This window comes from Heloderma suspectum, chromosome 11 (genome assembly GCF_057233095.1).
Source record: "Heloderma suspectum isolate Gila_16-S chromosome 11, 16-S_ref, whole genome shotgun sequence".
NCBI classification, from domain to species: Eukaryota; Metazoa; Chordata; class Lepidosauria; order Squamata; family Helodermatidae; genus Heloderma; species Heloderma suspectum.
In genome coordinates this window covers 26,054,332-26,068,661 of record NC_139468.1, presented here as the reverse complement: position 1 = coordinate 26,068,661, position 14,330 = coordinate 26,054,332, and the positions used below count along the sequence as shown (strand labels likewise).

The following is a 14,330-nucleotide window of genomic DNA, read 5'->3' as shown; positions in this document are numbered from 1 at the left end:
GCAAGGCAAAGTGGATAATGTCAACGTATCAGCACAGTTTGTTGTAGTACTAGGTCATTATGGAGAACTGAGGAAGAAGAGAAGAGGGTGTAATTCCCATAAGATGCGGGTGGGCAACTTGTGGCCCTACAGGTGTTGTTGGGTCTGCAACTCTCATCAGCCCTAGCCAGCATAGTCAGTCACTGAGGGGTTATGGGACTTGCAGTCCAACAGCATCTGGTGGGCCATCAGTTGCCCATTCTTGCTGTGAGATCTAGTTCTGGCTTGTGAGTTCTGGATCAACAAAGTCACAAATCCAGATTTCTCGCCACGGCCATGAACTCACTTGAGATTAGCAAAGCTGTTAGTCTCTCAGCCCCTCTCCTAGTTTGGAGTATTTTTTTTTATTTTCTTTCAGAAAATTTAATTAAATGAATAAACAAGAAGACTGATATATCTTCTTAAGTGTATTTGAAGAGCTTTGAATGGGAATGGTGAGTAAGAAAGAATGACAAAGGCAAATGCGTGTGCACGCACATCTGTGCGCTCGCATGCGCTCTCTCTGAAGCTTCATTTTGGTCGGGAAAATACTTTGCTTCATCGAATTACAATAAGGACTCTCAATTTCTTTGAGCTGAGCAGAATTAGGTATCAGATGGGGAACCAGGTCTTTTGTGAGTGACCGCAAAGCGACTGGGGGTAGATGCAATTTGAAGCATTCTGGGGGCAGGTGGGTAGCCCTTCTGTGCATAACATACCCCCACACACACACGCGCACAGACACACACAGTCCCTGGGCAGGGTCTGGTTTGTGCTGTACTCGCAGGGCAAAAGAATGTGCAGGGAACATTCCCACCCCAGGTCTCTGCTCAGTGTCTAGTTCCGTCTTTGAGTGAGCGGTAGGAGTATTGGCACTTGCGGGCAGCATGTGCTCAGCTAGACTCCGTTGATTACACCCTCCTCTTGAAGTGTTATTCTTTCTTGCTTTCTAAGCTGTTAATCACACAGTGATTAAATTCTTTGCCAGTGATGTACTCGGGAGGGAAAGCACGGATAATAAGAGGCCTGAACAAGCCTGCTGCAAACATGCCCGGCTTATAGAATTATTTTATTCCTCCCCACACACTTCCAAATACACACCTTATGAGCAATCTTCTCTGTTTGGCATTATTAGGGGAGGGATAAATGAAGAGGATGAAAAGGACTCTTGGCAAACGCAAGCGCTATTAGGAGCCGAAAGCTGTTATGGAGTCTGCGATTAGGGTTCCAATTAGTGTCAGCTGACCATTCTACCTAAAATGACCTCCGGAGAGCTTTCCTAGGGGGGCTTTGCTCAGTTGCTTTCTCCATCTGTCGTAGAGCGAAATTAAAGTCCTGTTTTCCCCATATGATATGGGAGAATTGCAAAAAAACAACGGGAGCGGTGTTGAAATGGCAACTTCTTCATCGATCCTGGTGTGTGTGTGTATTTTAAAAGTAGGCATTTTGGATACAGCCTGTCATATTGTGTGTGTGTGTATTGCAACTGTACTTGCATGTGCAAATATGCAATGACACATGCACATTGTATACCAGGGTGGGGAACCTCTGGCCCATCCAACTAATCTGGCCTGTGGAGGTTCCCTGTTTGTCCTGCGGATGCTTGGGCTCCCTCTGTGGGCCTCTCCCCAAGCTCTGCCTCCTGACCTGGAGGTAGGGAGAGGGATCCCCTTGTAAACACATCAGTCTGTTAACAGTCTGCCATGAATTTAGGGATGGACAGATTTTCCTCTGCCTGCCCCATGCGCCACTCACCAGTCCCCTGCAGCTTGCTTGACCTTGCTCCCACTTGGTACTCAGGTGCTTGGCGACTGGGACGCGACTGCCCGTTCCCCTGACAAGCCACCATTTTGCCAAAAAAAATGGTGGCTCAGGGTTTTCTGTAGAAGTAACGTTATGTAAATGGGGGCCGTAAAGTGGCCATTTACACAACATTACAGGTCTGCATGGCCCCATTTACTTAATGTTACTTACACAGAAAATACGCCTCTCTTTTTTTTTTGGCAAAATGGTGGCTTGCTGAGGGGTCAGGTGGCCGCTGGGTGCTCACAGACTTGGTGGCTCAGTGAACGGGGTCCGGTGAGTGTGGTGGCTTGGTGAACGGGTTCTGGGAGGCCGAATGACAGGGAGTCTGCTCGACTCCACCACCTTCTCTGACTCCCGTGACATCCCTACATGAATTAGGATCACTTCTGAACAGAAATTTATCTAGCTTCCAAAATCTGGGGGCTAAAACAATAATCTGATTTTGATAGACCCACAAGTCACATTTGTCCGGAGATGATTGATCGGACTTCAAAAATCCACAGGAGTCCATTAGGTCTCACTTAAGCTCTTTGTTTTGTACAAAAATAAAATAGCATCTATACAGAATAGAATAATTGGAGGTGGTAGGGTGGCTAGGTGTCCTCTTTTACAATCCTCTATTTGAAGGTCTGCCAGAGGGCTGTCCTGTATTTGGAAGGTTCCCTCTATCTGAAGAGCTGTCCAGTCTGTGTCCAGTATAAAGATCCAGAACCACCAGAAGAAAGAACTGGGCCTTGAAGCTGCCCATCAACAGCACCTGGACAGCAGATTGAGCAAGGCACACGGGTCAACTGCTCACTGGTTTCCACACCAGATGTACTGCATTTCTATTTAAATGAAAATAATTCGTTTAAAATGGGCATCTCTCTCTAAAAATTAGCATATGCAAATTTTATACAAATAGGTATCCTCTTTTTAGGTGATGCATGTCCTCTTCTTTGACACTTCATAGGTGGCCACCGTAGCAGGTGGGGGGGCTGGGAATCTTTGCCAGAGGACTGTCACGAAACTGTGAATTGCATGAGCTGCTTGGAGTAACTCTGGTTAAACACCAGGGCATGAATCTAAAATTAAAGAAACTACAAGTCCTAAGAATCTCTGGAGGAACGCATGCCATTTATACTGGCATGAAACTGATATAGGTTTGCTTTGTAGATGTCCCCAAGTGTCAGCGCCATGAGCCATTCTGGCTTCTCATACCTCTGTTGGCCCTTTTCTGGACAAACTGTAGGCAGCCTGGCTCCTGGTTCCCCCTCTGTTCTTCCTTCGGATTTCTCCATGAAACCAAATTGCTAAAGAGAGTTTTAAAAGGGAAATAGCTCGAAGTGGGCTAGATGAAACAACGATCCGGTGGATCCACAGTTGGCTACAGAATTGGACTCAAAGAGTGCTTATCAATGGGACCTTCTCAAGCTGGGGAGAGGTAACAAGCGGGGTACCGCAGGGCTCAGTCCTGGGCCCAGTGCTCTTCAACATTTGTATTAATGACTTGGAGGAGGAGGTGCAGGGAACGCTGATCAAATTTGCAGTTGACACAAAATTGGGAGGGATAGCTAATACTTTGGAAGACAGAAACAAAATTCAAAGTGATCTGGATAGACTGGAGCGCTGGGCAGAAAACAACAGAATGACATTTAATAGGGACAAATGCCAAGTTCTGCACCTAGGAAAAAGAAACCAAATGCACAGTTACAAGATGGGGGATACGTGGCTCAACCACACTACAAGCGAGAAGGATCTTGGAATTGTTGTCGATCACAAGCTGAATATGAGCCAACAATGTGATGTGGCTGCAAAAAAGGCACATGCTATTTTGGGCTGCATTCAGAGAAGCATCGCTTCCAAATCCCGGGAAGTACTAGTTCCCCTCTACTCAGCACTGGTTAGGCCTCATCTGGAGTACTGTGTCCAGTTCTGGGCACCACACTTTAAGAAGGAAGCAGACAAACTGGAGAGGGTTCAGAGGAGGGCAACAAAGATGATCAGGGGACTGGAAACAAAGCCCTATGAAGAGAGACTGAAAGAACTGGACATGTTTAGCCTTGAGAAGAGAAGACTGAGGGGAGATATGATAGCACTCTTCAAGTACTTGAAAGGTTGTCACAGAGAAGAAGGCCAGGATCTCTTCTTGATCATCCCAGAGTGCAGGACACGGAATAATGGGCTCAAGTGACAGGAAGCCAGATTCCGGCTGAACATCAGGAAAAACTTCCTGACTGTAAGAGCAATACGACAATGGAACCAATTACCTGGGGAGGTGGTGGGCTCTCCCACACTGGAGGCCTTCAAGACGAGACTGGACAGCCATTTGTCAGGGATGCTCTGACTTGGATTCCTGCATTGAGCAGGGGGTTGGACTCGATGGCCTTGTAGGCCCCTTCCAACCCTACTATTCTATGATTCTATGATTCGATGAATTGGTTGTTGTTTTCCCAGGCGCGCGTGTGTTTTTTCCAGGGGTGTCGCATCTGCAAATGTCAACAGTGCAATTACATTTTTAAAAAGGGGGAGACCGCAAAATGGCGATTGGGTCCTTCTCGTCAGTCATTTCCGAGGGGGTGTAAGCAGAACTAAATCAGTTCATTTAGTTGGATCGTTGGATGACGGTGCTGCGAAGAGAGCACACCACGGAGCTGAGATTCTTGCAGCTGGATAGTTTTAAGTTCATTGTAGCTTTGTGGGGTGTTTAGTGCGCCGTGCTATGTGGTAACCTTGCAGCGGTTAATAATGACCCCTGCTTCTTCAAAGGCAGGTGTTTGGGATGGAAAGCAGAGCAGTTAATACCTTCCCAATAATAAAAGTAAAATAAATAAATAAACAAATAAATAAATCCTGGTTGCCAGATGAAGAGAACCGTATTGCTAGCACAGATAACAAGCAGTCCTTATCTTGATTTGATTTCTCCTTAAGTTTGTTTTCATTGTGTTGGAGGCACTATTGACTTGAACAAATGGACATTCTCTCTGTTAGGGGCGCATCATGATTTCCAGTAAGTTTTTTTTTTTGCCTGATAAAAATATCTGGACTTGCATAGGTGTCTTTAATGGCAGCCAGTCAGGCGCATATCTAGCACAGGGGCATGGAACCTCAGGCCTGTGAGCCCAATCCATCCCTCCACAGCTCCCTAGAAAGCCATATGATGAGTTTCAGTCAATCCTGGATTTGTCTTATGGCCATGGTTGATTGCTTGAAGTTGTTTTAGATATATGTTGCCAACAACAACAACAATAATATTTACATTAATAGCCGTGCTCTCTGGGTGTTTTACAAAGATTAAAAACATTAAAAATGCAATGTGCAAAGATTAAAACCATTTACATAAAAAACACATGAACAGAAAATAGACACAAAGGGAACATATAAAACAACTTCAGACCAGCAATCTCAAAAACAAACAACCATAGCCATAAGACATTCCAGAATCGATTAAAAACTTAGTATATACTGCTGAATGCCTGGGAGAAGAGGAAGGTCTTAACCTGGTGCTGAAAAGATAACAATGTTGGCGCCAGGCAGGCCTTGTTGGGAAGATTATTCCATAATTTCTGCATAATTTGTCTTTGTGTATATTGTCCATGTGTTTGTTTATGTAAATGCGTTTTAACCTCTGTATACTGTATTTTTAATGTTTTTAATCTTTGTAAACTGCCCAGAGAGCTTCGGCTATGGGGTGGTATAGAAACTTAAAATTATTATTATTATTATTATTATTATTATTATTATTATTATTATTATTATTATTCCCAAACCTCTTTCTCCCAATCACTGATTATTGGTGGTTTCCCGGCTTTTGTGCAGTTTCTTCCTCTTTCTAAAATATTGAAATGCCTCTCTTAAGGCTTAGTTGCTGGCAGTAAGGACTAAAATCTGCTTAAAACTTTAAGCTAAAATCTGCTGGTATTTGGGGTATTATTTTTGTCTTTGGCCCTGCCCCCCACTGGAATGCCCCCCCAAGAGCTTCTCCAAAAATTAAATTTGGCCCTTGGGCTGAAAGACGTCCCCCACCCCTGATCTAGTAAGTAAAGCTTTTCCTGGCATGGAGGGAAATGACGAAAAAAGTCTTAACTGCTGTTGCTAAAGGCACAGGAGCAGAGCCATTTAAAGCAGCAACAACATGGCAACTTTGCCAAACTAGCAAGCTTCTACTCTGGAGAGTTCTTTTTTAAGGTACCATCCTATGCATGTTTAGACAGAAAAAAGTCCTACAACTCCCAGCATTCCCCAGCTAGCATGCATAGGATTGCACCCTTAATGTATGATACTTCTCTACTCAAATCCGTAATGTGTGTGTGTGTGTGTATATATATTTAAAGTTTGTTTTCCTCAGATGTACTGTAGAAACCTCATGCCACCTGTATTAACTGGCCACCTGTTTTCACAAATAAACCAAGGCAATCTGCTACTCGTTTGGAAACACAAGGAATCCAAAGACATGACTTTTCATCTGCGTTAGCAATTTGAGGGAAAGGCGAGGCAGGCTTTTGTGATCTGTTCAGTTCCTGGGTTTCCCATCATAATGCCTGGTAGGTCAACAAATTGATCATATTTTACAAGGGTGGAAGTAGCAAGGACAAGCTGTTCTAGATTTCAGAAGCCAAAGTCAGACTCACGGTCCTTCCCTTCTCCATTGAAACATCCGCCAGGCAGTGCCCTCTAGATTTTGTTTTAAAGCCAGTTGTGAGTTACCGCAAATGGAGAGATTTGCAGATGCAACTCTGGACCAGCTCCACTGAAAGAAATGCCATTGGGGGCCTGTTCATGATGTGTGTGTGTTTCCTGAGAATGACCCTGTTCCATGGCATTGTTGTTTTTGTGTGTGTGTGCTTTCACAAGAATGTCTTATTTTTATCTGTTTCTTTATCTGGAGCATGCTTAGTTCCACGAAGATGGAAATGCTGTAACATTCCCAAGCAACAGTTTGGCAATAGTTTTGCAATGTTACAACAGTTTGGATGTCGCCATCCAAAGGAGAAGTGCTAAATAAAAATAGAATCTATAGAAGGTGGAGGAATGGGATAGAACAGAACAGCAGGATGAAGGATCTCCGGACACTTCCCGTTACAATTGGTGCAAGCTGTTGGCCAAAGTGAGTTGACTGGCCATCCAGGGGGTTGGTGGAGCCAGAAGAGGGAGCAACTTTAAAAATCCACCCTAACTTCACAGCTTTTTTGTGTGTGACTAAGTTTAGAAATGGTAGTGGCATTGCATTTGTCTATTATTTATTTATTTAAAACACAAAAGGCCTGGATATGCTCCAGAAATGACCGCTCAGTAATGGATAGTTTGGCAGAGAAAATATGAGGTAGAGGTAAAGAAACCTTTTGCTATATATGGAAAGGAACAAATCACATCAACCCCAGTCAGCATGGCCAGTGAGTAGTCTGGGATGATGGAAGCTGTAGTCCAACAACATCTGGAGTACCATCACAGGTTTCCCACAGCTCCTTTAAATCCAGCCACTATTACTTTAAAAAGCTTTCCTGAGAGATAGAATAGGGGCAACAATTTACGAAGGGCAGGTACTGAAAACAGAGACTGTCCATAGAGAAAATTCAAATATATGGATTCAAGGAGAGAACAATCATCAGAACACAGTATCAGAGTGACACTTTTACTGCCTCCACTGTTACCCAGAACATGATAGGAACTGTGAGTCATGGCAGTTGTGAAAATAGATCAGGGGCCAAAAAACTACCCATTTTGCCTTGTGTTTTTTGCTTAATTGTAACCTTCCAGAACATGTTGTGGAAGGACTTGTCCAGGTTACATGAATTCTGGGAATTCAGTTTGCTGGATGGGTTTCACAGTTTGAGTCTTTTTAAGCCATATTTTCACAGCTTGGTTGCTCGTCCTGGCCTACAACAGGGTTTATTCCCTGCTTGCCCATGTAACTATGGTGATGCAGTAAATAAGAAAAAGAACAAGAATATGAGGTGTCAGGGTTGATTTTTCCTCTCTTTGCATGACTGTCCTCAACCAAGTGACATTTGGGGGGATTTGTGTATACAAATGAAGGATATTATGCTGGAAATCCATCATGGCTTCACAGCAAATTGAACTGTGGCCTATTTGAATTCTGTGAATGGCGACGACTATGGTAATCTATGACAGACTGCCATGACAATGTTATATTAGGGTTGGGTTTTTTGTTTGGTTTTTTGCTTAGGCTGGCCATTCACAAATCATCAAAAATGAGGTCCAAAGAGGACACTGATTTGCATAAAATTTGGTTTTGGGTTTGTTTGTTTTTTACATGGGGGATGTCCCCCACCTCCAGCTGTTATTCCAGGGCTACAGCAGGAGGAAGTATCTAGAGATGCTTTCAGAGGTGAGATTTTCATAGCCATAACATTATTATCTTTTTGGTGCCAGGTTAAGACCTAGCTCTTTTCCCAGGCATTTGGTAGCACATGATAAGTTTTAATCGGTCCTGGATGTGTCTTTAGTTATGTCTGATAGTTCAATGTTGATTTTAATTATATGTTGTCTGTGTATATTGTTTCTGTGCTTTTCTGTGCTTTTTTGTAAATGGCTTTCAAACTTTTTATATTTAATGTTTTAACTTTTGTAAACCGCCCAGACAGCTTTGGCTATGGGGTGGTATAGAATTGCAATTCATCATTATCGTCATCGTCATCATCTCTTTGCTGATCATGGCTTTCGAGAGCCAATTGCTTAAGCAGTCCTGAGGCAGCTGTCTGAAGCCTAATCCAAAGCCCTGAAGATCAAGAGTAGTCTTTGCCCTTCAGTAAGTCTGGATGTTATGTCAGTCCAGTAATAATAACGAGCAACAGATGTGAATCTTTCGTGGCAAGGAGAGGGATGTGTTGATGATTGGAAGACATGTTTGCATTTTTCCCTCTTAAAGATCAATCCCTCAGCTGGGGATGGCTTCCTTTTAACAGGCCTTGTACTTTTTGCTGGTGTGCATATTTTCATCTTTTTCTTTCTTTCTTTTGCCATCAGGGGAGACTGGCTTCACGTTGCCTTGTGCTACCCAAAGGGAACGGTGTTCACTGTTGTGAGAGACATTTACCAGCGACAGACGGGGAGAGCACACAGTGTAATGCATTATGTGGCAGCCTCTTCCTACCACAGCTTGTTGAACAGAATGGATGAAGGGCTCTTTTATTTCGACAGTGCATCAGGGTAAGTGGTGTACCTGGCTCCTTAGTGTTGGCCATTAGAGTTGCCAGAGAGTTGGAAGCACCTGTATTGTATACACCTGAGCCTTGTCATCTGTTCTGAGAGTACAGGGAGAGAGAGGAGACTTTTAGGGTGCAATCCTATGCATGTTTAGACAGAAAAAAGTTCTACAGCTCCCAGCATTCCCCAGCCAGGCTGGCTGGGGAATGCTGGGAGTTGTAGGACTTTTTCTGTCTAAACATGTGTAAGATTGTGCCCTTAAGCATCTAAACCAGTAGGTCAAGATCTACCACCAACGTGCTGTGGATCCATAGGGTTGCATCTGGTGTTAGTCTTACTTAGAGTACACCCATTGAAATGAATGGGATGCAAGTTAGACTAACACTGAATACAACCCATAGGCAAGATCTTCGGCCCCGTTCCTCTGTATCACCTTCATACCCATGTAGGAGTGGTGGGGGCGGGGAATTCATTCGGTTTGCATTTCAACACAAGCTTACCTAACGTGAGCTGAAACTCAGTTACCCTTTGAAATTCGCATTTCTCCGAATTTTGCAGTGCAGTTCTCCAAGCAAAAATGCCTTTATAAGGGGAAGGTGCAAACAAAAATGCATCTGTTAGCGAAAATAACATTAATATGTATTGTATTGGGAAAACGGCTTGAAAAAATGTGTATAAAGCAAAACCGCATACAAAAATGCATGCATTAGGAGAAATACGCAGAGAAATGCACAGAAATGTTCATTCAAACTTTTTTAAAAATCTCAAAGTTCAGAATGAACAGAACTTCAGGCTGGAAAAAATGAGAAATCAAATTGATAGATATAGCCATCTCCTTCCCTTATATCCTGACTGAGAGCCTGTGGGACCATCAATATGTCCATAGAACTCCTGCATGGATCTTTTTCTCCATTGGCATTGGTGGAGAAATCATTTGAGGCAGTCACTGGGGAACCACAGCAGGCTGTTGCCTTCATGTCTGGGCTTCCCAGAGGCATCATGTTGGCTGCAGTGGGAAAACAGGATGCTGGATCAGAGCAGCCTTTGCTCTGATCCAGCATGGTCCTTCTTCTACTTTTGCCTCTTTTAACTTTCTCAGCTGCACAAGTGAACACATTGCCATTCATACCTGTAGAACAGGTAAAGCATTCTGCTTGGGATGGTTGCAGCTCTTCTTTCTAGCCATCTCCAAATGTTGTTTCTGGGATGGAGGAGGACCTAGACCTCAGGACCTAGACACTGTGTCTGGTTTGGGAGAAGGTGGAGGGCAGGACCCAGTTTGGAAAGGCAGAACTGCCCCTGCCCCTAACAAATTTGTCGATTGTTCAGGGGCTCCAATGCTCATGTGCGCACATACAACACTGGAGGTAGCATATAGCCATGAGGACTAGCACCATTTATAGTTTCATCCTCCATGAATTTGTCTAATCCCACTTTAAAGCCCCCTTTTAGCTGGTGGGCATGACTGGATAGGTGGCCTTCGCCAACCTGGTGCTCTCCAGATGTGTGGGACGGCAACTCCCACCATCTCCATGCCAGCTGAGGATGATAGGAGTTGCAGTCCAACTCATCTGAAGAGTACCAAGTTGGGGAAGGGTGATACAGGACATATTAAATCTCATATAAAGTGTCTAATCTAATCTAATTTCCATTTAAAGTTAATAGTAAGAATTCAACTGCGTTCTCAACCCCAACCTGCACCTTCTATTCTTCACTGTCATTGTTTTTTCTTTGCTGTCTTGTGGGATGTCTCTACAGTGATCAGAGACTATTTAAGCATCCGTTCCTTTTTTTGTTACTTTGTATTCTCTGATATAAACATCAATAAAGTCCATGATAAAAATAAAAAGGATGGAGAGGGCGGGCATTTGTGGACAGATCTGGAATAGCGGTGGTTGCTGATGATGATACTTAGCATTTGTATAGCACTTTCAAGCGTTCAGTGTGGTTCACGTGTGTTATCTAGTTGTCATCCTTCCAATAACCCTGTAAGGTAAGTCGGTATTATTATCCCATGTTGCTAATGGGGAGACTGAGGCTCAGAGAGAGGGTCTTGACAAAGGCCACCTAGTGAGTTCATGGCCGAGGTGAGGTTCGAATCGGGGACTTCCTGATTTGTAGCTCAGTCTTTTAGCCACGGCGAGCTACTGATTCTGTAGCCCAGTCTCTCAGCTCGTGATGGGAGTAAGCCTGCTTCCTGCCCCACCCCCAGTGACCAAGGCCTTAAGAATCACATCTACTCCCATTTTTGTGTAGCCTGGGTTTCTTGTCCACATCACAGTGTGGCACTGGGTTGCAGCTTGGCTTTAGTAGTTTGATGCAAATGGAAGCAATATGGGTTAATGTTAAGTGTGCTAGTAAGCCCAATTCAGCACTGTCTACGCCAGCTTTCCCTAACCTGGGACCTTCCAGATGTTTAAAGTTATGAGTCCCATCATCCCTGGCCATTGGCCATGCTAGCTGGGGCTGGTGGGTGCTGTAGTCCGCAACATCTGGAAGGCCCCGGGTTGAGGAAGGCTGGTCTATGCTGACCATCAGCGGCTCTCCATCCAAATGGACATCGTTCCCATTCCTACTTGGCAATGCAGGTATTGACCTTCTGCGTGCAAAGCAGGTGCCCTGTCCACTGAGCCACAGGCCTTCCTGTACAGCCCCAGTGCTTTCTACATACTGCACATGCGCCTGTTTATGTGTCCCCAGGCTCAGTTATGAACTTTTGGTGCTTCTGCGGTCCAGATGGTCATAAAAACACTGTCTAAGAATAGTAACGGCTACACATGTTTGTCCACAGTGAAGCCACATGGTTAATTAAAAGTGTGTGTGTGTGTGTGTGTGCGTGTGTGTATATATATTTAATAGAGGGAGACAGTGGAATTCATCTGCTGAAACAGTTTTTGGAGAACATGCACACTGTGTACAAAGACGTGTTTTCTGCATTGCTTCATCCTGACCATCCTGAGGCAGCTTTCAATCTATAACTGTCAGCTTTGGAGCTAAAAATAGAGTCCCTACTTGTATCTTTAGACATCATCATTAACCCGGCAAACCTTGGAATGTATATTCCAGGAGGCAAAGGCCGACCTCGTGCCTCGCATCTTTCACAATGGGAATTGGGAAACGATTGTTTTTGACTAGACCTTCGGTGCAGAACTGTATGAATTCTTGCCCCAAATTATGTCAACGGATTGTTTACCAATGCGTGTGGATTTCTAGTGCAGTTGTGATGACATGTCGTAACTGTCTGTGTTTTGTTTTTGTTTTGTGTTTTTGAATGCTCAGCATGTTGGTTTAATTTAATTTTTATTATTTTGGGTCTGAGCTGATTGCAGTTTCAGGGTTTAGCAGCTTTATGGTGTAGCACAGGGGTGGGTGTCTTGTGGCCTGCCGGAGGTTGCTGGACTGCAACTCCCATCAGTCCTAGCTGACATAGTCAATGGTGAGGGATAATGGAAGTTGTAGTCCAATAATATCTGGAGGGCCACAAGTTGCCTGCCTCAATGCAGCAAATCTCTCCTTTTTAAACCTGTCTTTTGTAGCTTATGTTCCATGATGGAAGGTGGAGCATCTTTCTGTTTTCCTTGCTGCAGCATAATGGCTATGACAGCCTTCCCCTGGTGCCATCCGGATGTCTTGGACTACATGTCCCAGCATCCCCATCCAGCAGGGGGGACATCAGGTTGGGGAAGGCTGAACTAAGAGAATATAAGTGCAAGCCTATGCAGGTTTAGACAGGAAAAAGTGCTACAACTCCCAGGCAGGCTGGGGAATGCTGGGAGTTGTAGCACTTTTTCCTATTTAAACCTGCATAGGCTTGCGCTCAAAGGAACAAACTGAGAAGTTTCTCATTTGGATTCTCCCATCAACTCACTTAAGGGCCAAATGAGACCTGAAGTTATTCACAGTGCGCTGTACTTAGGCACACAGCGCATGGAACATTTTGTCCTGTGGTGAAGGTGTTTTGGTTCCAAACGGTGACTGTTGTTGTTGTTGTTATTAATTACATTTCTATACCGCCCAATAGCCAAAGATCTCTGGGCGGTTTACAAAGGTTAAAAACATAAAAAATACAGCATACAGAGATTAAAACACACACACAATATACACAAACGAACATATATCTAAACCAACTTCAAACAATTGACCATGCTCTTTTTTTCTCTAGGTATCTCTTTGTCCACCTTCAAGCACACGAAGTTCGGAAGGGATACAGCTACTGCTCTCAACGTGGCTGTGAACGCCTTAAAATAACGGCCCTGATGTCCTCTGGGCTCCCCTGGAGTTGTGCCGTGAACCCTTTTTCAGAAAAAGACATAGGGAAGAAAGCTTCACAGCCCTCGGGGACCCGGCGGCGGGCTGTGCCCTGCAGTCACTGTGGCGCTCCTTGGGTACAGTACCAGATTCTCCTCTGTTGCATTGAGAAGGTTGTGGCTGGGGAAACTTTGGGCCAAAGTTGTTGTTGTTGTTCAGTCGTTCAGTCGTGTCCGACTCTTCGTGACCCCATGGACCATAGCACACCAGGCCTTCCTGTCCTGCGTTCTCTCCCGGAGTGTGCTCAGGTTCATATTCATTGCATCGGTGATACTATCTAGCCATCTCATCCTCTGCCGTCCCCTTCTCCTTTTGCCTTCAATCTTTCCCAGCATCAGGGTCTTTTCCAGAGAGTTTTCTCTTCGCATTAGGTGGCCAAAATATTTGAGCTTCAGCTTCAGTATCTGTCCTCCCAATGAGCACTCAGGGTTTATTTCGTTTAGGATGGACTGATTTGACCTCCTTGCAGTCCAGGGGACTCGTAAGAGTCTTCTCCAGCACCACAGTTCGAAAGCATCAATTCTTCGGTGCTCAGCCTTCCTTATAGTCCAGCTCTCACAGCCATACATTACTACTGGGAAAACCATAGCTTTGATTAGACGGACCTTTGTCGGCAAGGTGATGTCTCTGCTTCTTACTATGCTGTCTAGGTTTGCCATAGCTTTCCTCCCAAGGAGCAAGCGTTTTTTAATTTCATGGCTACAGTCACCATCTGCAGTGATCTTGGAGCCCAAGAAAGTAAAATCTGTCACTGCTTCCATTTCTTCCCCTTCTATATGCCAGGAAGTGATGGGGCCAGATGCCATGATCTTCGTTTTTTTAATGTTGAGTTTCAAACCAGCTTTTGCACTCTCCTCTTTCACCCTCAACAAGAGGCTCTTTAGATCCTCTTCACTTTCTGCCATTAGGGTGGTATCGTCTGCATATGGGAGGTTGTTGATAATTCTCCCAGCAATCTTAATTCCGACCTGTGATTCATCCAACCCAGCGCTTCTCATGATGTACTCTGCATATAAGTTCAATAAGCAGGGCGACAATATGCAGCCTTGTCG

At 44.4% G+C, this 14,330-nt stretch overlaps 1 protein-coding gene across 1 annotated transcript in view; it reads left to right on the top strand.

Moving 5' to 3' along the window:
* Positions 1-14,330, top strand: part of LOC146337178 (cell surface hyaluronidase CEMIP2-like) — a 103,101-nt gene that overhangs the window by 67,921 nt on the left and 20,850 nt on the right. Inside the window, exons 20-21 of the mRNA XM_084816378.1 lie at positions 8,791-8,973; positions 13,133-13,355. Of these exons, the coding sequence (XP_084672504.1) occupies positions 8,791-8,973; positions 13,133-13,355 (406 nt within the window). The remainder of the gene's footprint in view (positions 1-8,790; positions 8,974-13,132; positions 13,356-14,330) is intronic.